The 24,650-nt window shown below is 40.5% G+C and overlaps 3 protein-coding genes across 3 annotated transcripts; all 3 read left to right on the top strand.

Moving 5' to 3' along the window:
• The first annotated feature begins 233 nt into the window (after positions 1-233).
• On the top strand, positions 234-7,893 carry LOC137285147 (uncharacterized). The gene is made up of 4 exons (XM_067817371.1): positions 234-510; positions 2,921-3,115; positions 3,302-3,619; positions 4,056-7,893. Exons 1-4 carry the CDS (start codon positions 330-332, stop codon positions 4,238-4,240), a joined length of 879 nt encoding a protein of 292 aa, XP_067673472.1. The 5' UTR covers positions 234-329; the 3' UTR covers positions 4,241-7,893.
• Positions 7,894-14,809: 6,916 nt separating this feature from the next.
• Positions 14,810-21,011, top strand: LOC137284301 (uncharacterized). Its single transcript, XM_067816059.1, has 3 exons — positions 14,810-15,181; positions 18,109-18,393; positions 19,068-21,011. Exons 1-3 carry the CDS (start codon positions 15,052-15,054, stop codon positions 19,118-19,120), a joined length of 468 nt encoding a protein of 155 aa, XP_067672160.1. The 5' UTR covers positions 14,810-15,051; the 3' UTR covers positions 19,121-21,011.
• On the top strand, positions 19,477-23,775 carry LOC137284005 (uncharacterized). The gene is made up of 4 exons (XM_067815668.1): positions 19,477-19,524; positions 22,177-22,432; positions 22,651-22,704; positions 23,229-23,775. Exons 1-4 carry the CDS (start codon positions 19,477-19,479, stop codon positions 23,540-23,542), a joined length of 672 nt encoding a protein of 223 aa, XP_067671769.1. The 3' UTR covers positions 23,543-23,775.
• The last annotated feature ends 875 nt before the right edge of the window (positions 23,776-24,650 follow it).

Below are 24,650 nucleotides of genomic sequence, written 5' to 3'. Positions count from 1 at the left end.
ACACGGATGTCACATTTGCGTTTCGGAACTTTAAGTTTACAGTGTTTCGGCAACTATTTTAAACCAAGTAACGTTTGATAATTTTTTGTTCCATTTAAAAAGCGCTCAGGTTTGTTTTACGACTGACGTGTTCTACTTAATACAATATAGTTATATTCATGGCGATAGTATTCTGTGCATTTGAACGGCCCGCCACGCCATGACGTAACATGTACCACGTGGTTTATCAAACCATGTGACTCTCATTCAAGCTCAGATCACTCGTGTTTACAAGCCTTTCACAACTGTCAAACAGTGGTTAGAACAGGCTAAACGTGCGTGCATTGAACATGGAAGTCATCTATCTCAGCAGGATCTGCTTAATATTCTGTGGTATCATCGTCTTTCCGTCCTCGGTGTTTGGGAAATGTCCTGTTGACAGCATTTGGAATAACCTGTCTCAGACGTGTGTACGGTGTTTTGATGTCTGCCACACCGCACGTGGCCCTGGCTGTCTCAGACGTTGTCTGGGTGAGTCCGTCAACCATTATTGTATTTTTTCACGTATTTTGACGTCTGATTGTTTATATTCATGACGTAATTTGTATATGCTGCATTTCCCATTAACATCAACAGAGGAAGTTGACCTAGAAAGCTAGCTGGTGTGTAACACATGACGGAATCGCGGCATCGTCTTCGGGCACGGTGCCAAGTACTTAGGCGACTAAGCTAGGGTGTTGATATCGATTGTGATGGCAACTAATCAAGTATGGATTATCAGGATTTCCATTTTTCATTCAGTAACATATTTGTCAACAATTGGAGGAATTAAGATGATAGACGTAAATATTTTCACTCATTATTCTGTGTCTAATATTATTCACATTAAATAGTGATATTAATGAACAGAAAATTTCCGATAAAAAACACTCTCCAAAAGTACCATTGTCCCAATCGAACCTAGTGACTGCTTACTGTAATGGGAATACCCATAATTCTCTGATGTAAACAAACTCACATGACTAGACAGAAACCTCGCTTTCGAAATGCACTTAATGACCGCTGCTGTATTACGTGCCGTGCGATGATTCGTCTACAGTTACAAGACGAAAACATGCCTTAATCTAGGGTACTACGCACTTGTAAGAGGTCACGTGCACAAATTATGACGCCTTCAAAGCGGAATTTGTACACAACCATTAGCGGTTTGGCGCCTACACAGAATGTACGGTTTTTGTGACTGTTTGTGGGGAAAATAGTTGGATGGAAATTGCAGTGGATGGGGGAGCGTGTTGTCTCAGAAACTACTTACTTTGGAAGACGCAAGCCAATTCATTGAGAAATGAAGAGACGGAGGAAATATCATTAATATGGTTCAGGGATCACGCACTGGCTGAGTGGACGGTGATGCCTCTTACGTCATTTGTATTAAGCTGTTGTCTTTTGTGGTGTTCCGGTCTGTAAGCGCGAGGTCAAACATTCATCCTTTAGAAATGATCCTATACGAAGTGATATACTTTCAGGCGTATAGCAAGCCATTTTTTCATGATAGGATGCAAATCTGTTTATTTGTATAGTATTGAAAAATTGACGAACCTATTTATCAACAATCATGTAAGCCCAGGCTTTTTTTATAACGGTAGCCGTACGCCCTTGAATTTGAGTCGTGGTCATGTTCATTAAATAGCATACTAGTTACTTGTTTTTGTTAGTGTTGTCTATGCTGTACCCGCAAAATAGCGGGTTAAAAATTATCTTCAGTAAGCATTTTTGTCGTAGGAGATGACTAATGGGATCGGGTTGGTTGGCAGATGGCATATCGTATTCCAATTGCTTAAATGGATGCTCATGCTGTTGATCACTGGGTTGTCTGATTCAGGCTTCATTATGGACAGACCGTCACCATATAACTGGAATATTGGTGAATGCAAACTCACTGACACACTTCGCTTAGAAGTGTAGTACTTCAAGTCTCTATTCTATAAATGTCAGTGGGGTCCATTTGATAAGTGATGACAATGTGTCATTATGACACAAAACCCCAAGTCTTACATGCCACCGATTAGAACAGTTGCCAAACTAAACGACAAATATATTATGGGTGCTGACCCAACATATGTCATTAATAAATGTTACGCCACACAAATGCACGCAACAGTCTAAGTAAACTTAGTCTCAGTGTAATTCGTTACGCTCCACCACTGAGTCTAACAAAAACTAGTAGAAGGTCACGTCAGGTAACCTTTGAACGACCAATGACCGTCCAATCAAACCCGAAACGGATTTAACCAATCAGACAACGGCTACTATTTAGGGATCGGAGGGACTTTCAAAATATTCAGGTCACTGACATAGATCTATCCACAAACAAAAATCCGCATATAACACAATTAGTTGACCTGCAGTATATACTCTTAGGGGTTTCTGTTTACATGGTTACCATTAGCTAATATTCTCGCAAGATGACATCCTTGAATATTGCCCAAACCACCATTTTCAGCGACTGTTTACTCACCGTTGTCATGGTTGTACGCAGGCCATGTGCATGACCCGGAAGCGCGCGCACGCTAAATAGCATTCAGAATCGCTCGGGTATGAACCTTTTCGAGATAAAAAGTTCAAAAGGGATGTGCGAATGTACAATTTTGCGATTTGGTAAGCTGTGTTCTGATTAGTCAATCTCCAAGGTTACCCGACGCGACCTCCCATAAGGTTTTGTTAGACTCAGTAGTGGAGTGTAACGTAAAGTACTAGGGGTACGTTTACACAGACTGATGCACACAACATGTCTCTGGACGATATGTCTTTATGCCCCTTAAGTTTTGAGGATAGGCTCGGTATATAAAAGACTGTACTGTCCCTATGCTGTGTTCAAGGCATTTTGTCAAGAAGATAAATGGAAACGTAGTTTTTTGTCAGTTTGACATCATTTTCTTTTCAGGTACAACCTTAGCATCTGCTTCAAAAGGGTCGATCAGGCGCCGTCGGAATGTTTTCAGTCGGAAATGCGTCGACGTCGAATGCGTGGACTTCTTCTACTGCGACCCCGGGGTCGGGGAGTGCACGCCATGTGATCAGCTGTGTGATCACCACGACATCCAGGGAACAACGGAACAATGTCGACACAAGTGCCCAAGTACTTGCCCATCTTCTGTGCATTTGAATAATCATTTTCTATGTCTGCGTCTTTAGTTTAATTTCTTTCTGGCTTATATCTACATTTTTAAAAATTAGGAGATGGTGTCAAGGTGTTATTAATACTTTCTATGATTTTTCGAGTCAAATCAAACGTATAATGTGTCAAATAATTAAACCGTTTCAGAGTACTTCAGTCGTTTGGATAGTACAACACCACGAACTCTACACACCAAAGTCCCAAATCGCAGCACCACCGTGGAGCCTGGAGACACAAGTACCCAGTCTGATGAACGGCAAGAGAGCGATAACAACTCTCTGAGTGACGAGTTTATCCTTGGCATTGTTACCATTATAGTTCTGATCAGTCTGGCCGTTATTGCGGTACTGATGTGGAAAAGGAAATATCTGGCCAAGATTTGCTGCTCAACGCCAGAGACAGAAGAACAGAAATCATCTCTACCATGCTCTCAAGAAGGGGAGGGGGAACTCATCAATTCACGAAGTAAATATAGGCGAGGGAGTGAAGGAGTTCAGGTTTACACTGCACTCAGCAATATTCCAATATATGGCGGCGGTCTGTAGATAACTGAGTCTGGACCAGACAATCCAGTGACCGACAGCATGACCAATGATCTGCGCAACTGGAACCGATGACATGTGTCAACCAAGTCAACGAACCTGACCACCCGATCCCGTTAGTCGCCTCAGAAACATGGGTTTCTGAAGGCCAATATTGTAACAGAAATATAAGTATATAATTGTAGCAGTGTTAAGACACGGAAGAGTGTCTGTTTTAATTAGCTAATTAGGGTCTCAATTTGATATTTACTTGCAGATGAGGATTTGTTGTTTTTTTATTCAAAATGTGAGTTTACATGGCCAGTTGAATAATTTTGTAGAAGTAACGGCTATTAAGAGATTGCATTCATTTGTTTCAGCTCCACTCACGGGACCACGTGGTCCTATTGCCCAAGAAAAGAACTTCCCTCAAGCTGAAAGTCTGAACCTCACTGGAGACCTGGGGGTTGAGATAGGCCATCCAGAGATCTGCATCCCCTACACAGAGGTGGACGGCCCAGGTACACACTCCACAGCACCCAAGACGCTGCATGGAGAGGTGTAGCTGCACTGGCTATTCCGTTGTATGCCCAGAAACATAGCTTTTTTGTCAGCTGTGTTGTTGTTATAAATAGTCAGTTTGATTTCATTTGAAGCCGATGAATTCTTCATTGTCTTACCAGCCATTGATCGGTCCCCGAAAATAGCGAAAAGTGACATCAAAACAATGATCGTTTGTTAAAACCATTTTTATTCAGGTGTCCAAAACCTTGAGACAAATCATCAGAGTTGGTCTGTCGATTTCATGTGAGCAATTCATCGGTCTTAAAATAAATCAAACGAACTGTAAATACAAATTGGTTTTCTTTACCACTGGAGATTTTGTCACACCACGATTTCTTAGTCGTGAACTGTTCTGTGACTTTTTCATGAATTTTGGATTCCCAGAGAAACGGTTCATGCAACTAAATATTTTTTTCTATTTTTCTGTTTCTAACTTCACAAAGTTGCGTTCTAATAATTTAGTCATTCTAATCAGTTTAATTTTATTAGCAAAGGGGGTTTGAAGTGAATTTACATAATAATATATGTGAAATTTGCCGGTGAAGAATTGATCTTCAGCCGTCCATTCTTGTCTAGTGACGGGACTATCTGTCCTGGACAGTTTAACTTGCTGACTTGCTAGTTGTATGTTATCATGTCGCTATTGCGTTGCGTTGATTGATGCACATCATGGTAATCTCTGGATTGTCTGATCCAGACTGGGTTCTTCATTACCATATCTTGTAATGTGTAATTTCAGCGTTTTATGAAGTTAACCTGGTATCAAAATAACACGTGATCGGGAAATGGAAACAAAGTAATAGTTAAAACATAGTATCACGTCTTGACAGGGTTAATTACATTTTAATGAGACGTTAAGTATGAAAGTCCATGAAGCTTAAGAGGCTAGAAATGCGACCGCGAAATTTTGGAATGAAGCCACAATATGTTCTTGCTCGCCTCCTTCGCTTGCTATTTGCATCGACTGGACCTCGCACAGCTTGTTTTGTCCGAGTGACCTCAACGTCAAACTGGTGTTTATCATATTTGATAAAAACTGATGTATGGTTGCTTGATTCTGGGTATTTTGTCCCTGGTTTGTATCTAGTTAAGTGTCCGCTGATAAACAAGCTGCCGGTCAGTTCAAGGGGTGGTGGAGCAGCCTAGTGTGAAAGCGTGGTCCATTCACGCTGGGCGTTCGAGTTCAATTCCCCACATGGGTTCACTGTGAGGAAGCTTGTCCCGATGTCCCTACGCCCAATATTTATTATGGCGGCGAAACAGTGACTACTCACTCCGAAATGGCATACGTAAAAATATTTGTCGCGGGAAAACATGTAACGGTACGATAACTTTGAGATTTGTTGGGTACGTAGACTTTGTATGTTAAACATGAGCATAGGTATATCTGTACTTATTATAATGTATACTATTTTAACCCTTACTTAAAAACCTTCACTGTAACGCTGGATCGCTTTTTAACAAACGCAGTATATCTGTTTGCAGTCCCCACCACAAAACGTGTATGTATTTTTAGAAGTTGTATATTTTAGCTTGTTGCAACGCAGTATTTATATTTTTGGATTGTATTTGCTTTTTGTGAGCAGTTTTTGTATAGATATATTGCTCTTATGAAATATGAAGACTAACACTTTGTCTTTGAAAATATTTAATTTTGATTGTAACAAATAAACCCAATACATTGAAAAGGAGCCCCAGGGAGACCACAGAGTCCGGGGAAATCCACCCATGCTTCATATAAGACTTGAGCATAGTAAGGCAAGACTGCTTGAAAAATAACAATAACCCCATGAAATATGTCCCAATGTATCTACAGATCAATTAGAAAGTGTTCCTCACCTTTCATTCAACGTTTCATTGATATTTGTACCAAATATGAAAACGCAAGTTTTAATTCATATTTCTAAAACATCACGTTGTCTCCCATGTCCCACTACTCGGTTCTTTACTTGCTGGACGAAAACGTCTTTAAAAATCACATATTAGCTAAACTTGTTTATTACCATTGAATATATATCTGTAATTAATTAGTATATCTATTGTATGGAGGATTTGAATCTGGAATCTTAATTCCTCCCCAGTTTAAAATAGGAATGAATTGGGCAAAGGATATTATTTTTTTATGTGATGTTCACCATTTTTCATGTCACCACAACATTTTCTCCGTTACTATTTCTGTAAAGCACGCCATTGTTCCTGTCCATGTGTCGAACTGTCAGGAACATGTGACTGTTCCAGTACAAAAGAGTGAAGATCAAACAGAACAAAGAACTAAGTGATCATAGAAATACCCGATAACAGAGCGGGGTATCATGTACTTGAAGGTGCTGTTTTGATAACAGGATTTATTCATATAAGGTGTTCATTGTGAAGATATGTTGGCGTCCATACTGGGCATAGGATGTCATGTGCCCCAAACCATACCATTCCAGGTAAAGACAACGGACTTTTTTATATACTAGTGTTTTCCTTATTGAGCCAACGCACGTTAATGAAATGTCTGACTGATTAGTTGGTATGATGTAAGTACTCAAGCTGGAAGAGGCACATTAGTATTGCAGCACCCGGGGCACATGATCTTTAGTGCCCCTTGTACCACTGCCATGAGATCAAACCTTGATGCATTCTTCTGATGGTGCTGTTTTTTTCTCTTCTGCTGATTTATGTATTTATTTTTGTGGACCGTTTGTGTTTACCTGTTAAGAGTTTTAAACCTGTTACAGCAATGAGAGAAGCGAAAACCAAACCTGTTGTATATGTTCATATGCATGCGTATGTATGTGTTGGTGTTTGTGTGTGCGTGAGTGCGGCATGTGTGTCAACTTTCATAATTGGTGGTGTGTATGTATTACATTGGCCAAGTTCTTTGTGAAGGATATTACCACGAATCTTATAAGACTTCACATTGTATTGAGAGACTTGAATCTACGTGCAAATACTTTTTTACGATGTCAGTATTTGTGACGTGACTGTTGTATTGTTGTATGTCACGCATCTGTATTTATTAAGTTGATCCTCAAGGCACTGTGATTCAGTATCAGTTCATATCCTCACTGGGTACAACTGTGGATGTTGATTGAGACGATGATGTTTGTTATCCCCTCATCTGGGGAAGACTGGTGGTTGAACCGCTTGCTTGCCGCTGAAAACCCGGTGTTAATTCCACATAATTGTACAAATGTAAAGTTCTATTCCTCGTGCCCCATACCCACATGTTTATTTATTTACCCTTTAGTTATAGCGTATGTTGAAGTTTACTCTCCGTATGGTACTGTAATTACAGTAGGTACCATATGGAAGTCCCATCAGAAAATATACCCCGGCCAGTCATACCACAATGGAACGACGCTTTTGGGAGAAAGGGGCGAGAATGTAACCGCACAGTATGTCACTTACATTCCTTGTGCGAAAGCTCATTCCATGTTACACAAAAGTATTGTACTCTGTGGTATTCAGTGCTCACAGGCTAGCAGCAATATCCTCTTTAAGGGGGAATTTTCAGATGGGGTATTTGTAGCTGGTTATTAGGCTCAGTTCAAATATGTCTGTTATTAAGTGTAACTGTAAGGCATTGAGTACATTTGAAGTGACAAGATGAAATGTAGAAGAACCGTTCGAATTTATGAGATAATAAAGTATATTCTTGGTTTGTAAGATTGTGTTTTGTCAGGTATATCTGTTATTTGAACTTAAGATGTCATGACATAACTGATATTGTGTTGGCAGTAGGTGTAAGATGATGTAACTCGTATATAGTGGACGTTGAATGTGACATGATATAACTAAGATAGCTGATGTTAAATATGTCATGATATAACTTAGAGTTGACATTAATGTGTCGTGACTTAACTGAGATATACTTGACGTTGATGTGTCATGCCTTAACTGGGATATAGTTGACATTGATGTGTCATGGCATAAGTGAGATATAGTTAATATTGATGTGTCATGACATAAGTGAGATATAGTTGACATTGATGTGTCTTAAGAATGAAGATTTTTATGGATATCAACTTCTTTATTATGAGAACACGACGTTTCGGAGTTGATGCTTACTCCTTCATCGGGTGAATGAGAATGGGGTACAGAGCTATATTTAAATGTACAGGTAAACAGTAACAAAGTAACAAGTGGAATGAGTTAACAAAAGCTGGAAGCCAGTATAAACAAGCACTGGTAGGAAGTAACAAAGTTTGAGGCCAGTGGTATAATTATGCTTACATAACACAGATTGGGGATTAAGGACGATGTACGTGATTGGGGATTAAGGACGATGTACGTGATTGGGGATTAAGGACGATGTACGTGATTGGGGATTAAGGATGTACGTGATTGGGGATTAAGGACGATGTACGTGATTGGGGATTAAGGATGGAAGCCAATGGTGATGGCATGCACATGATAGGATGAGGATAAAGATGATGTACATGATTAGGGATGATGATAAGGATGTACACGGGTAGATTGGATATATATGTAAACACTAATGAATTACATAGATGGAATGTACACAGATAGATGAGATTAATTTATCAACAAGCCCCAAGCACTTGGTAGGTACACTCCTTGGTCACGGTTGATTTCTGGTTTCTGTCTCCGGATCTCGATGGCCACTTGTAGTTTCCTTTGGCGCACTTTGACAGTAAGAACCACACTTGGAGTATACGAACCACACTTGGAGCGTAGGAACCACACTCGGGGTATAAGAACCATACCTGGACTGTAAGAACCATATTTGGAGGATACGAACCACACTTGGAGAGTAAGAACCACACTTGGAGTATACGAACCACACTTGGAGAGTAAGAACCACGCTTGGAGAGTAAGAACCATACCTGGAGCGAAAAAACCATAATTGTAGGGTAAGAACCACACTTGGAGGGTAGGAACCACACTTGCAGAGTAAGAACCATATTTGGAGAGTCAGAACCATATTTGGAGGGTAAGAACGATACTTGGAGTATAAGAATCACACATGGAGTATAAGAACCATACTTGGGAGTGTAAGAACCACCCTCGGAGAGTAACAGCCATACTTGGCGTGTAAGAACAACACTAGTAACATCGCTAATGTACAGTGTATTGCCCAGTATTCATTCACTCACACTACGATATCAATGCCCTATTGTACTTCTATGTTTAAACTCAATGGGAGTCATCGCTCTGCAACAAGCCCAAAATGAATTAACTCTGGGTTTGTTTGAGAATATAATAAATAAGCTGTCTATTGTAAAACAAAGTATCGATGGTAAATGTGTACACCTCACCTCTTCATATAACGTTAGAAGACAGCGCGGGGTTTCAATGAAAGGTGAAAAGGCTTCGATAACATATAGTCAGGCAGTCGAATAGATCCGAGTTGGAGAGTAGAGATAACTGCTTATGCTGTTCATCTAAGAATTTTCCCCCAGCAACAATCAGAGTAAAACAACATTCACTTCAAGTCAGACCTGTGTAAAAATTGATGAGAAATGAGCATTGAGCGTTTTTTCCAACCCGACCCCTGGTCATTATGTGATGTAACGAGAATAATAATAGCAATGAGGACATTATCATTCCGAGATGACGTGTTAAGGCGTGTCGGTTGACACACTGACCTACAGACACACTGACACGCACACCTTGTTTGTTCCGGGTCAATATGACCTTCTTGGAGTTCCTACACCGACTGGCGGGGTTTGATCAGAGCCATACAGGAAGTGTTGTGTATACACCTGTGACGAGGAGGACCACCTGTTTCTAATCACGAGTGGAACCTTGTACCTGTGTGTTTTAATGTTTGTTAATTTCTTCACCTTTCTTTCTTTCTGTAACATTAGTTTGCAGGTATGGTTATTACGATCAGATCTTATTAAATACCCTACATGACATCTGATGTGACGCATAAAGGGAAATTAATGCGTATCGAATGCATTTTAAGTGACACTGGGAACGACGTAAGATCAGTTCATAGCTATGAGATAGTAAAGTGTATACTTGTTTTGTAATCTTGTCTTTTATCAGTCATATCTGCAATCTGTTGTTTGAAGTTAATTGATGATATAACTGTGCTATAACTTGTTCACAAAAAGTCTCCATATAACGACAGGAGGTAGCGCGGGGTTGTAATGCAAGTGTTTTATCAACATATAGTCAAGCAGGATCATAATAAAAATATTCAATATATGAGATAGCTTGTAAAGGTACAATTTCTAGTACTATTCTTTTCAGTTGAGTCTTGCCGGGAATTCGAACCCACTCTCTCTGTGTCACCTAATCGCCAACACACAAACTTTAACGCCTAACCCGCTCAACAACCACGACTTCGATAACAAGGACCGGGTTAGTCGGCTGACTTTGAACGATTAACTTTTTTTCCAACACGAACCTTAGTCACGATGTGATGTAACGAGAGTGGAAAATATAAATGAGGACATAGTCATTCGAGATGATAAGGGGTGTCGACTGACACGCTGTCCTACAAAAAAACACTGACACACACTGTTATGTGTCATTCAGTAATGAGGTGATCCACCCAACAAATACCATGACATACTAACACCAGTCTGTCCATGGTCGAGGTCACCCAGTAAATTCAAACGTTATCAGCGTGGGTGTAACACTCATAACAAGAATATATAAAAATAATCTTGTTTTAAAGTGTCAGTCAGCAGTATTCCATCTCCAGCACAGACAGTAAAGAGTGAAGCAGGATATTGACGTATATCAGTCGAATGTTGGCAGAGCCAATGGGGGTTCAGGGGGTTCGAACTCCCTGAACCCCCTCCTTTCAAAATTCCGGGATCCGCCGATGTACAACCACCTGCTGCTAATGACGAGTAGAACTCAACCTGATTCATCCAGTCTCCTGTTTCAGTATCAGACATTGAAGTATGTCCCTAAACGCTGCAACATACTCCGACCTTGTTGAAGCATACTAAATATAATATTTAAACAAATAAAACATGTATCTTACATACGTCCTCAAGACAAACAACTTTCAAATGCAAAATGTGTCGCACACCATTTAAATTCACCATGTATGTCACTACATCCACTTAATAAATACCTCACTCGTCACATGTGTACCCTCACGCACACGCAGACACACACTCACACACACACTCTGTCTCTCTCTCTCTCTCACACACACTCGCATACACACTCACGCTCACACACACTCGCACACACGCACACACACACTTGCGCGCACACACACACTCGCATACACACTCATGCTCACACACACACACTCATGCACACACACACTCGCTCACACACGCTCGAGCGCACATACACTCGCTTACACACGCACGCACACGTGCGCACACACAGACGAATATCCATGCCCAGACTACACACTGCGATACACACCCATATACAACGAATCTTAGAAATACGGGTACCAGCACAAAACCATACGCATTCTCAAACCGTTTTACAACAGCACAACACTTGTAAGAGCCGAATAACGGGATGGTCTCGCTGACTTGTATACATATTCATCACATATGGGCCCTTTATCGCAGAGTGGTGTAATTATTCATATACAACCTAACGTACATGTAACTGCATAGTTGGGTCACGAGTTTTCGTCAAAACGGATTTCATTGGGCGTAAAATGCAAACTTTCCACATGACACACACATGGCTGTGACTCCATGTAAATATGTTGCAGAACAAATGCATGGGTGCCATGTTTATCGGCTCCCTGACAGACTGCTTCCTTGACATGAGGTAAAGCAAAACTTTACACTCAGACTCGTGAGCCTGAACGCCACTTGACGGCAGGATGATTCAGACACCCATTCGGAATAATTCACGATCACTAAACATGGGCTTTACCTGTTACAACAAGAGGGTTACCTGTTGGCAGGGCAGGCTTGTGTGTATTTACGTGTGCATGTGCGTGTGCGTGTGCGTGTGCGTATACGTGTGCGTGTGCGTGTTGAACAAGTGAAGGATGTCAGCTACCTCCATGCATATTCCTCGGGAAATATACAGTCTTTATCAGTTTTGCTCTTGCGCCAAACCACAAGCACATTTGATACGTTTGTTGGCGCCTGGCACGGGCTAGGGACTTAACTCCACGCAGTGGCTATTGTCGCCTAATACAATTTGCTCAGCCGTGTTCAGTGAGATTATCCGCGTTATATGCGAGCATCGAAAAATACTTCCTTTTGCTGAATCTTAATTGTTTTATAAGTGACTGATTAATAATAGTCAGGTTTTTTAACATATTGTGCCCCGTTGTATTAGTGGCAAAATTGCGCCGAACTTATAGTCATTTTGCGTAATATAAAGCAAAGCAAGGTTAAGAACGACACACGGGAAGGAAGTGATAAAGCAATATACGAGTAAATACATGATCTGACACACTAACACATTCCCCTGACAGTGGCACCGTCAACGTCATCTGACGTCAAAATCAGAATATAGTGTCATCAGGTGCAGCCACAGGCACGTGATACAAGAGCTGTAATACTGGCACATGGGGGAGCGGAAACAGTCACGTATCTGTTAAACAAAGGAAGATCAGATAACAGTTCGGTACTTCAAACCCTACATTCAATGCAACATATTACCCCTTGTACACAATACAACTGCAACATTAGGGATAGATAGATAATGAAATAGGTGTTCGGGCAAATGAGCCAATTTACACCTAGCCCATCATAAACGTTGCACCACAACAGGGAAATCTAGAACAAAGTTGTTATGCATGCTTAACAGCACATAAGAGGAAAAATAACGAATCGCTGTGCGAGAGCCTGACTGTAATTTGCGTTCTTATTGAAAATATAAGCATTATCATTGAGTTACTTTCTTTCTTTTTTCTCTTAACTTTCCATTTTTTGTATGCAGAATGAGTGAGTGAGTTTAGTTGTACGCCGCACTCAGCAATATTCCAGCTGTAAATAATAGAAGCCTTCCAGACGACCCAGTGATCAACAGCACGAACATCGGGATGCGATGACGTGTGAACCAACTCAGTGAGCCTGGCCACCCGATCCTCTTTGTCGCTTCTTACCAAACATGGGATCGTATGCAGAATGACGTGAAATCACATCAATGCATCAGTCTTGTCTTACAAATTTCCAGATATTTTGAATAACAAGGAAGTTACATTCAGCTGTATGAGGACATGAGGATGTCCATTAGTGTATATCAAACCTTTTCATTTTGATATTGGCTTCTTCGGCTTGTCAGGATGATGGTCTGTAGTATAGTCAGGTAGACAACGCTATACCACATATATGTAAGATATATACATTAACAATTGTGCATTAAATATATTTGGTGTTTTGATATGATACCGAGATGTATGGCTGCACTGTGTACAGTACTTTGGCAAACTACACACATACTGTTATGACTAATGATCTTACCGTTATACAGAGATTTTGTTGTCATAGAAAAGGATATGAAATACCTGTGAATAATAGAACTAGTGACAAAAAGGGAAAACACCTGTCATTTACTTTTGCACTGGTACGAGACATATTGAAAGTAAGGAACTTCACCATTTTTTTCTAAAAGAGTCATATTGTGCAAGAGGATTTCAATGGGAAAACCGTGCACAAATGCGACTGCAGGTGCGTGGGTACTACTACTACAAATACTACTTTATTTGGTAAGGCAAGAGAGACACAATGAGGCCATGGCTGTTTTACAGTACAGATGAAATATTTGAAATTTCTCGAACTTTTCTTTTGAAAGTTGAATGTAGACTAGAAACGTGCGTCCGTGGGACATCGTTACAATTTTACATTAGTTCAATTGTTATATCTGTTTCGTGACGTGAAGACTTTTTGTTTTGTTTAACTGTACTTATACGGTATTGCAGTGCTGGCCACTGATGTAGTCACAAAACATAATGTAAACAAAAGCACCACCATATTTTTCCATGTCTTGGTATGACTCCGACGAGAATTGAACCACGGACCTTCCTCTCTCTCGGACCCGGGATCCCAGAGATCCAGGGTAGCATAAGTCTTCAGGAGTCCATGCTTGCCATAAAAGGCTAGTATGCCTCTGGTACGAGAAGACTAACGTGATCAGGTGGTCAAACACATATCATCGGTTCCCATTTGCATAGATCGATGCTCATGCTGTTGATCACTTGATTGCCTGGTCCAGATTCGAATGTTTACAGACGGCCACCATATAGTTGGAATATTGCTAAACTCACTCACTAACTCCTCTCTCCGGGCTGACGCGCTATCAACAGTGTCATCAACATCGTGAGTCGTGCTAAAAACCACTGATAGATGTATGACCAGATTAATACATCTACATGCGAGTTGAACTTACTTGTTAAACACTGCTACCAAACTGATGAACGAAGAAAACGGCATGACCAAAATCATCATCATCATCATCATCATCATCATCATCATCTCTAGTTACGGCTGTCAAAATTTATATGAACACAGGCATTTACATTTAAAGTTTGAGAGACTCTCTGGCTGCTTGTACGGCGCAACACGGCCAAATGACTGATATCAAGTCAGCGAACTTGCGGGTTTTCCACAACGGGATATACGTCAGAGCTCCGACCAATCCTTGATTTCACATGCCTATATCTATCACAATAACAGAGATCTAAATGATACTCGGTCATCGTGTAGTTACACAGATACATGCAGCCTGTACGCCGAACATGCTCAGAGTTTATAAGTAATTCGTTTCATGCATGACACATGCAGTAAGGATACTCGTACCTACCTCACTACGTCCACGGACAGTTGTGAGTCTTATCGGGCTCTTCTATCAGACTGTTAGGGACGCTAGCACACTGGCTCAGTCAGGACTTGACTCACAGCTATCAACATGGTCGAGAGGGGTTGCGGACGACATATGTACTATGATAAGCCCACTCGGAGCTGTACCCACTGCTCAATTCTATGTGACGATATGGATATTCAGGATACTCGAGACCAGTGCCTGAAGTACTGCTTTGGTAAGAATAAGCATATTTGAGTACATAAAATACAATTAAAATCACAAGCATTTTTTAGCAGAAATTCTCAAAACTTCAGCACCACGCTTCCAATTGTATCGCTTTAACATGCTATGTCAGTTAATAGTGCAATGTCGATGTTTGTTTTATTCGGAGCTTTATAATGCTCGTGTTATTATAGTGTTAAACAAAGCCGTATATTATTATATTATTCACAGGAATGTATTACATGTTAAATTAATGTGAACGCAGGACATCCTGTGTAATTTGAATAGGTGCGTGTATCGCAGTTACACCTTGCTACATTTCAGTTCTCAAACACATGAGTGACAAATTGAGCTGTTTGCGATCGATCGTCATGTTTTTGTTCAGTTAATACATCAGTTCATATTTTAGTTCCCAAGATATTTTTCCACTTTTCAAGCCAAGTTCAAATAATTCCTAACTTTAGCACCAACTTGTTTGTTTGGTGACTAGTTGTTTGTATGTATCCGGGTTGGTATTTGTGTCTGGACTATTGGACAGAGATGTTACTCTGCCTGGTTTGTTTCGTCGCTGTCGTCATGCCAACGTGGAGCGCGGGTCGTAGAAAGTAGTCTGTTGCTTGGTTTATCTGATCCATTATTTACAGCTAATACAAAAAGATTGGGGTCTAGAATGTTCTGTTGTCCTGTGTTAGAGATGCCACTCGATCGAAATGTTATTTATTTGAAAGTTGACGAATCACGTGACTGAGAGGCCTGCTTGGTGAATACCTCGTCATTGTATTTGTGCAGATCTCGCAACATATAGAAAGATATTCAAGATGAGTCATGAAACGACGACTTCTCGAGGCTACGTGCTTGACTCCGCGGTTGCTGTTTAGTGGGAAACAGACTAATCCAGTTGACAGCGCGTTACACGTACGGTTTAGGTTCGAGTCCACTCGGTACTTATATTTAGTTCTGATTCTGGTTTCGCCACGATTGTGTGTAGGTTTGTCAGCATTGTACCGTCCTCAATGGTTTCACCTAAGATATCTAAGATATATAGATATCTAAGACCAACATTACTTCGGGATTCCCATATCGAACTGACGTGCCGTGATGAATATAGAATACTGTTAGAAACGGCGTTAAACCCAACTCACTCACTCACCTAAGATGCACCTACCCATTCACTCACTCACAACCCACTCACTCACTCACTCACCCAAGATGCACTTACCCACTCACAACCCACTCACTCGCTTGCCCAAGATGTACCCACCCACTCACTCACTCACAACCCACTCACCCAAGATGCACTTACACACTCACTCACTCACAACCCACTCACTCACTCACCCAAGATGCACCCACCCACTCACTCACTCACTCACAGCCCACTCACTCACTCACCCAAGATGCACCCAATCACTCACTCGTGCCACTCACGCATTAGCTCACTCACTCACTCTTGCCATCCATCCACCCACTCACTTACTCAAGACAAGGGACCCACCCGCTCACTCACTCACTCACTCACAATCCACTCACTCACTCATCCACCCACTCACCCGCTCACTCAGCCTATTTGTCCTTCGTCTGTCTATGCTATTCACATGTAGGCATATACTATCTATAATTTTCATGTGATAGAGTCAGGCTGATATTGTTTAGGCTGACAGGAGCCATTCCTTGGCCTTCCTTTACCTTGTACCACGAATCCTTTTAATTTCATGTTAACTAATCGCTATAACCCTGATTGCACCCAGGTTGTGCAAGAGACGAGCGAGTAACGTGGGCGTTAGTTGGACGGGTTAAAGTCAATAGAAACAACACAAAGGCTGATCGTGACTTGCTCACTGCTTAAAGGATATTTATAAACTGACACACCAACCACAACACCCCCTGTGAAGTGTGCCTGTCGTCAGCAACTGAGGACTGTATAGCTATGCGGTAGTAAGCAGGACCTTGTAGACACAATGTTTTTGTAACGTTCATTAAACTTCCTCGTCACGACTTCCTTTCATGAGAACCCATATTTTTGAAAACAATGGTATTCTTTAACTATACAGAAATTGAGAACGCCGTGCATTTTCACGACTTATACCATAACCCCTATCTCACACAAAATAGTTTATTCCTATGTATGTGTGTGTGTGTGTGTGTGTGTGTGTGTGTGTGTGTGTGTGTGTGTATGTACGTATGTATGTACAGAGTCTTGTAAAAAGTATCTGGACACCTGACGTCATTTCCATAGACGTACATGTTATTTCAGTGTAGTAAAGATAATTTCATGAATAAGTTTAGGATGGATCTTTTTCAAATTTGACAGTCACGTTTAAAATCATGTCTGTTCTGCGCACATAATTTCAGTTCAATTCTTACACTAAATAACTAATGGCATCACATTTATCACCTTACTCGTGGCTTCACAATGCACAATCCCATAGGTCGCCGTGTTAAAGGCGTTCACGGCAGTATACATATGTTGATTAAGTCGTTGTTATTCGGTAAATAAGCAACGGAATATTAAAGAGAAATCATGTGATTGTAGGTAAGATGATTTCTCACCAATGTACAAAATTTGCCGTATGTCGTACTAAAATTAAATTCAAGAAAAAAAATTATTTCTGCGAGACTAAATTGACATGTAAGTCTTTGGAAATTAGGTCAAGTGTCCGAATACTTTTTGCATGACTCTGTACATACTGTGTGTCTCCGTGCGTGCCCGCCTGCTTATGTGTAGATGTATGCATGCATGGACATGTGTATGAGACTGCATGCCCTTTGTGATAAGAAATGCGCTATGTAAGCACACTAAATACTCTTTATATAGACAGTGGCACATGTTAGGGTATATTTTCAAGGGGCTTATTTATAGTTCCATAAACTACTATTCTTATAGTCATCGGCTTTCACTGACTGTTCTCAGCATTATTTATTTACGTTCAATTTCACCAGACTATATGCAGACTACATCACCCACGACATCTGAGAAGCCGACATACCCAGCGGAAAAGCCTCAAGTTCTAATAATAGTCATATGTGTGTTGCTGTCCCTCATCGCCATCTCGATCTTGATGTGCACCATCTACCGCCACAGGAAAAAGATAGTAAACAGGTTAAAGAGACAAGACTGTTGCAGAGACATATCCCAGCCACATGTGCAAGAAACCGGACAAGAGATGGACAGTTTCCGGTATGCACAGGAAACCAGACAGGACCCGGTCAAGCCGGAAGCTCACAGTACGTATATAATCAGTCTGTTTATACTCGTATAGTCTCAGTAGAACACACGTCACTGATGACGTCAGCTGGTAGGAACTGCACATGGTGTGCAAAAAAGTCAGAGTGAATTTCATTGACTTTCTGAATAGTTTTAATTTTTTTCTTGTTCATACATTCATCAGCTCTAAAAAATAATTCGTCTGTTTGACAAATATAAGTTGATGGCCATGTCAACTCGTTTGCCCTAAATCTCATATATCGCGTCAGAGACGATCCGAAACACGACATGGAATGAGATTCATTTGAACATAGACTGGTTCTCAAACTGCAGGGTCGCACGGAATTAAAATATTTAGTATAATCGTTGCTTTAACATTGTTTCGGCGCCTCATTCATAATTCATTCAGCACGATTTGACCTTTTACGACCAGTGAAACAAGGAAATCGAGATTAATTATTCTCCAATATATCATTGATCGACTTTAGCTGGCAGTGTTTTTTTTTATTTTCATCAATGTTTCATAAGCAGTAGGAGAGGTCAACACAAAAACAAATGTCACCTTACAACGCTTTGTACACACACAGTTTCCAGCCGATTCCTGGTGTCCTCTCCTCCACCACCACCATCATGTTGCTGGAATACTGCTAAAAGCCTTAAAAGTAAACTCACTCACTATAATTTCCAATTGTAGGCCTGCTTCCAAGCCTACATGATGCTTTCCCTGAGATGCCACAACCGAGATGAGGTCGAACTCTCTGCGAGTGGCCCGAATAAAGTGAATGCTTCTACTCTCTGCCCAGTCAGCATTGAAACCCTTGCTCAACAACGATTGATGCGTGTTATTCACAACATCCAGGCGAATACCCCATGACAGTGCACCATTACCACGGCAGTACTGCAAGCATGGTGCATCCGGTACCCATGTACTGCATCACCGTGTGTGAATGTATTTTGTATTTTACAAAGTGATTGTGAGCCATATGAACATAGTTGCTGTCAGTGATATTCATGTACACCATCACAATCGGGTGTAATGGACGAGGCTGAACAAGCATTCTATAGCTCTAACATAGGATGGATGTGTAAATGGATGATCCATTATGTTGGTGCGGGACACCGACTTCAGCGTGAGGAACCTTGACGTCTCCGTGAGATGCTGGTCATCGTTACATATTGTATATTTGTACATAAATATGCTTTGATTGCTTCATCCAGCTGTCCCAATGTGGAGCAGCAAAAGACAACATTTTTATTTTTCGTGATTTGGCATGCTTCTGTTCAGGCTTAAATATAGGATTTCTTTCCGTATGTAAGCCAATCAGCTTAAATATAGGATTTCTTTCCGTATGTAAGCCAATCAGCTTAAATATAGGATTTCTTTCCGTATGTAAGCCAATCAGCTTAAATATAGGATTTCTTTCCGTATGTAAGCCAATCAGCTTAAATTAGGATTATATTCTTGGATTTTTAGATTGACGTGCCTTTCTAAATGCAGTAACCTTTGACGCTCTAAATACTCACAATTTATCATTCATTTATCACTTGAGTCAACATTTTCATAATTCTCAATTTTAAATTAATAAACCAGTTTCCCGATTAAAGAGTTTTCAAAAATCCTGGTTCTTTTCATTTTTATCAAAATAATGTACATGTGCATTTTCGAATTTAAGCCCTGTGCTTAAATATGGTTAAAATATTTCATCAATGGAACTGTGATATTCCGTATTTAAGCCCGGAGCTAAATTCCCTGTCGTTGTCAATGTGATCCAATATGTCTGTATTTCAATGACTTCGTGTTAAGAACCTACCAGGCTCGCAGCAAGCCGTTTTCCTTCGTGTAAGCCCAATGGGCTCGAAAGCTGAATATTTAGATGGTATTGAGGGCTTGTCCAACCTTTTCAGTTAACAATCATGTCTTAGCCCGATTGTTTTTCACTGGTAGCTGCGCCCATGCCGACGTTCCCGAATTATGACACACACAAGGAGGACCTGTCACCATAGTGCCAATAGACTCATTAATGGCTCATTATTGCTATTTGGCACCTGGATTGTTTACCATTATTTGTTGATGACGAGTCACTGAGAGAGTGAGTATGGCTTATCGCCGCTTTTCGCAATATTCCGGCAACATTACCGCAGAGGACACAAGAAATACGTTTCACATATTGTACCCATGTGCTTAATCGAACTCAGGTCTCCAAAGTTACAAGCACATGCTTTAACGATGAGGCTTCCCACACCCGGCCGCATGTGTTTCTCCATAACCTTGGCGGAAACAGATTTAAATATAAGAGTTGGACGGATGAACCGCGATATTCCTGATGTTGTTCTAAAGTGTCTTTCAAGCCATGATTTAACTCTGTCACTACCATGGTTTGACGACGACGTTCACCTGTGGCCCTATTTACAGCTTACAGGGCACTGTATAATTGTTACAATGTTCGTTCAATATCAAACGTATTGATTTTAGATGTTATATTCTAATGTCTATGCATTTTTGTACATATCAATGCTATTTTGTAAATTGTTCATCGACATTTTGAGTGCCAGAAGTACATCTATCGCCAATATTTATCCTTTGAATATTTACCTATTGTTATCATGTTAACACACCAAATAAAACATGTGTCATGTCGTTGTATTTTTAAATCAGGACGCACATCTGTGTATATTTAAGTCAGGACGCACATCTGTGTATATTTAAACCAGGACGCACATCAGAGTATATTTGAGTCAGGACGCACATCTGTGTATATTTAAACCAGGACGCACATCAGAGTATATTTGAGTCAGGACGCACATCAGAGTATATTTAAGTCAGGACGCACATCAGAGTATATTTAAGTCAGGACACACATCTGTGTATATTTAAACCAGGACGCACATCAGAGTATATTTAAGTCAGGACGTACATCTGTGTATATTTAAGTCAGGACACACATCTGTGTATATTTAAACCAGGACGCACATCAGAGTATATTTAAGTCAGGACGCACATCTGTGTATATTTAAATCAGGGTGCACATGTGTGTATATTTCAGCATTACCGACAGACAGATTCCATCTCGTGTGTCAAGCACGTCGTGGTGGTACCGGATCACAATAGGTCAACAACCAACAATATGTAGTTTTCGGATTCTCCCTGATTTCGGCCACTCCGTTCATCTTTGTTCATGCTATTGATCCCCGTTTTTACTCTCCAAATCAAGTATTTACCGACCATTGTGACCTCGTCAAACACGGTAGTATGTTTTACGTGCAACACGTAAAGGAGACATCCAGGAAGTTTTTCGGCGTAAACAACAAACACCCCATGATATATGATCCCTGTATTGCGTCAGTGTTAACTTCCACTTTATATAACACATGTCTGAGTTGATGATAAATGCGTAAATGTTACTGTTAATTCTTGAATTGTATTGCCGTACATGACGGTAGCAAATCTAACACTGTACACAGCTACACAATGTTTGTTCCCATGCGCAGAATGATTCACTCGTTGACCTACATGTGCAAGTTATATAAATCCCTCCATCCCGGCGCTCTTCCGGGAGAGAAATCACTTGGCTGTCGGTACGGTGCATACTCCAAGACAAAGTGGATTCTGTTTTCAAAACGGGAACTGAAATCCTTAAGTTCAACAGCAATATTTCCACCCTAAGGCTACCATGTGCCTCGATCCTCAAGAATGAGTTATAAACAGCTTGGGGATTCCCCGTTTGACGTAGAGCATGAGTGGGTGAAAAATGAACCCCACATGTTACATTAGGGAGTGGTCCAGTATGTACTCAGCTATGTAGATTTCATTCCAACAAAACGGTTTTCTAAGCGGATCCTTGTACACGTTCGGGAAAACCAAGATGTTCGGATTTAGACAGTTCTTGGTTGTGTTTTCATTAATGTCCGTGGTAACCCCTGGGACATTGGACCGGCCGGTGAAATGTAACCCTGGCATGTACTATGACACTGCAATTGGGCGATGTGACGTTTGTGATGTCATATGTGACTATGCTGAGATTCAAGGCACTGTACTCGAGTGTAATGATAAGTGTCCGGGTGAGTACCGTTTCTATACACGCCAACAACAACCATGACAGTTAGAGAAGACCATGAAACCACGTGTCTGTATCATGGATACATTTTCCAATACCCATTATTACAAATCGAATTACTCTTTTTTTCTGTAATTTCTACTACAGATATTTAAACAATCATCCAGAAAGAACTTAGCCCCACAAATGTCTTTTTCAATTTTGTTTGGATATTTTTTTCAGGGTATAAATCTACAACCATTAGCAACTTGTCAGTATCAACATCTTCCCTGCCAGGTAAGTTAAAATGTAGTCCTTTATATTGAAAAGCAGTTATACTTTACATTGTCCTTGATTTCATTTTATCAACCAAGAGAACATCTGACCATTCCAAGCCACAGATTATTTTTTCGAAATTTCTTTGCCTCGGCAACAAGATGTCGCGATAGCGTAGTGTTTGTATCGCCCATAATATCAATCACTCTTTCATTCCGTCACTCAGTATGTACATAACGATGTCAATTAGCTTAAATACCGGTTTCGGTGATCAGGCACATGCTACCATGGGTGACATTAAACAGATGTATTTTATTCCAGAATATACGGTATCCTTAAACAGCAGTAAAATACCCTACCTTATTGGCTATTCTTCTCATATGAGTGATGCAAACGGTCTCAGTGGGTGTTCAGGGAGTGTCCATGACAATTTCGCTTCAACGCCTACTCACACTAAATTGCCCTCGTGCTCACCGTTATGGGCTTGCATGTTAGTAAAAGACATTAGGCATGCTCTGCTTACTTTCATATTATTTCATTCTTAGGGTCGCCATCGGGGGACATGAACCGCGTCACGACGTCTGCATCTTCAGTTACGTCATCTTTTGGGGAGACGTCTGTCAAGCCTAGATTGGTCATTTTCCTTGTGATAGCCTTATGTGTTGTGACAATCCTAATGTCAACAGCGATAATTCTGCTGGTTGTATGGAAGATCAGAGGGGACACATCAAATCAGACGACTATCCACAAGCGCATAAACAGGACACCATCTCCTATATATTTGAATGGACAAAAGAAGAGGATAGACGGAGATTATGTTTTAAATGGACTGTTGTCACGGGACTTTGCAGATGTGTGAATTATTTGGGTGAAGAAAACTGCAGTGACTGGGTTGTGATCACCCGTTGTTGGTTATAAGATAGGGCATCTTATATACACTGTGCTCTCTGTACAGCGCTACTAGTATATACATTTATTTTTGTAAAACTGAACTGTGCCGATGCTCTGATATGGAGAATTGTTGAATGGTTGTTGTCTTGTTCAACTATGTTTATGATTGAACGTTCTACACAATAAATATTGAAAAACTGATGAATGTTTGACTTTGTGTATTCTTCTCTCGAGAGGTAATTCGTAAAGGGGTTTCATAACAAACTGTGTCATAACAGTGATTTGAATGGCTAATATATGAATTTTGACACTACTGGTACTACTTTCATCACTCATTCCATTCATGATTTTCATTCACGCCTTCTGAGAGCATGTAAAACGAAAACATTTCCATGGAATTAAATATATATATATATTTTATTTAGTGTGGTTACAAGCATTATTTTATATCCCATAATAACTCAAGTGTCTGCGGGGATATGAAAGCAAAATATTGCTTCTTTTTAAAGATAATTTCATTTTTTAGGACGTGGGTAATAAAAAGGATACGAAACTCGTTCCCCTTTCATATCAAGTGTATGTTCCTCGTGAAATAATTTTGGTTTGTCACTCGCTACAGCTCCCATTTCACTTTGGACATAAACTTGACATGAAAGCTGGTTTCATATCCAATAATTACGAACCCTCATCACCCAGTGACGACACAAACATATAAACTACTCCGCTTATACCATCACAAACACATGCAGCGGGAAATCAATTGTTCACCAGAATAAACATAGGTACAAAGGGTCTAATTGTATAATGTATGCCATTAATGTGTGAAATGTGGAAATATCCACGAGCTTCACTGCTACCTTGAGTGTTGAAATCGTGATCAAAATCACTTTTTACTTTGAGCAGTCCAGTGGCTAAGAGCTTGTCATGTCCGATTGTCCTTCGCAAGGTGAGACACATACCGATTACACAGTATATGTCTTCTTCTAAATATGAATATATACATGTATATGTGCGTTGTTATTTTCCAATACAGAGTGCTCTAGACTTTAGGTGGGGGAGAATGTATGTATGTTCAG

The sequence above is a fragment of the Haliotis asinina genome, chromosome 5, assembly GCF_037392515.1.
Source record: "Haliotis asinina isolate JCU_RB_2024 chromosome 5, JCU_Hal_asi_v2, whole genome shotgun sequence".
Lineage (NCBI taxonomy): Eukaryota > Metazoa > Mollusca > Gastropoda > Lepetellida > Haliotidae > Haliotis > Haliotis asinina.
This window is presented reverse-complemented; position numbering and strand designations above follow the sequence as displayed.

Coding starts and splice junctions, on each gene's coding strand:
- LOC137285147 (XM_067817371.1), top strand. CDS start 330: ATGGAAGTCATCTATCTCAGCAGGATCTGCTTAATATTCTGTGGTATC. Junction 511..2,920: donor CTGTCTCAGACGTTGTCTGG/GTGAGTCCGTCA, acceptor TTTTCTTTTCAG/GTACAACCTTAGCATCTGCT. Junction 3,116..3,301: donor ATGTCGACACAAGTGCCCAA/GTACTTGCCCAT, acceptor AAACCGTTTCAG/AGTACTTCAGTCGTTTGGAT.
- LOC137284301 (XM_067816059.1), top strand. CDS start 15,052: ATGGTCGAGAGGGGTTGCGGACGACATATGTACTATGATAAGCCCACT. Junction 15,182..18,108: donor GTGCCTGAAGTACTGCTTTG/GTAAGAATAAGC, acceptor CAATTTCACCAG/ACTATATGCAGACTACATCA. Junction 18,394..19,067: donor GGTCAAGCCGGAAGCTCACA/GTACGTATATAA, acceptor TTCCAATTGTAG/GCCTGCTTCCAAGCCTACAT.
- LOC137284005 (XM_067815668.1), top strand. CDS start 19,477: ATGTTGGTGCGGGACACCGACTTCAGCGTGAGGAACCTTGACGTCTCC. Junction 19,525..22,176: donor TGAGGAACCTTGACGTCTCC/GTGAGATGCTGG, acceptor TCAGCTATGTAG/ATTTCATTCCAACAAAACGG. Junction 22,433..22,650: donor GTGTAATGATAAGTGTCCGG/GTGAGTACCGTT, acceptor TATTTTTTTCAG/GGTATAAATCTACAACCATT.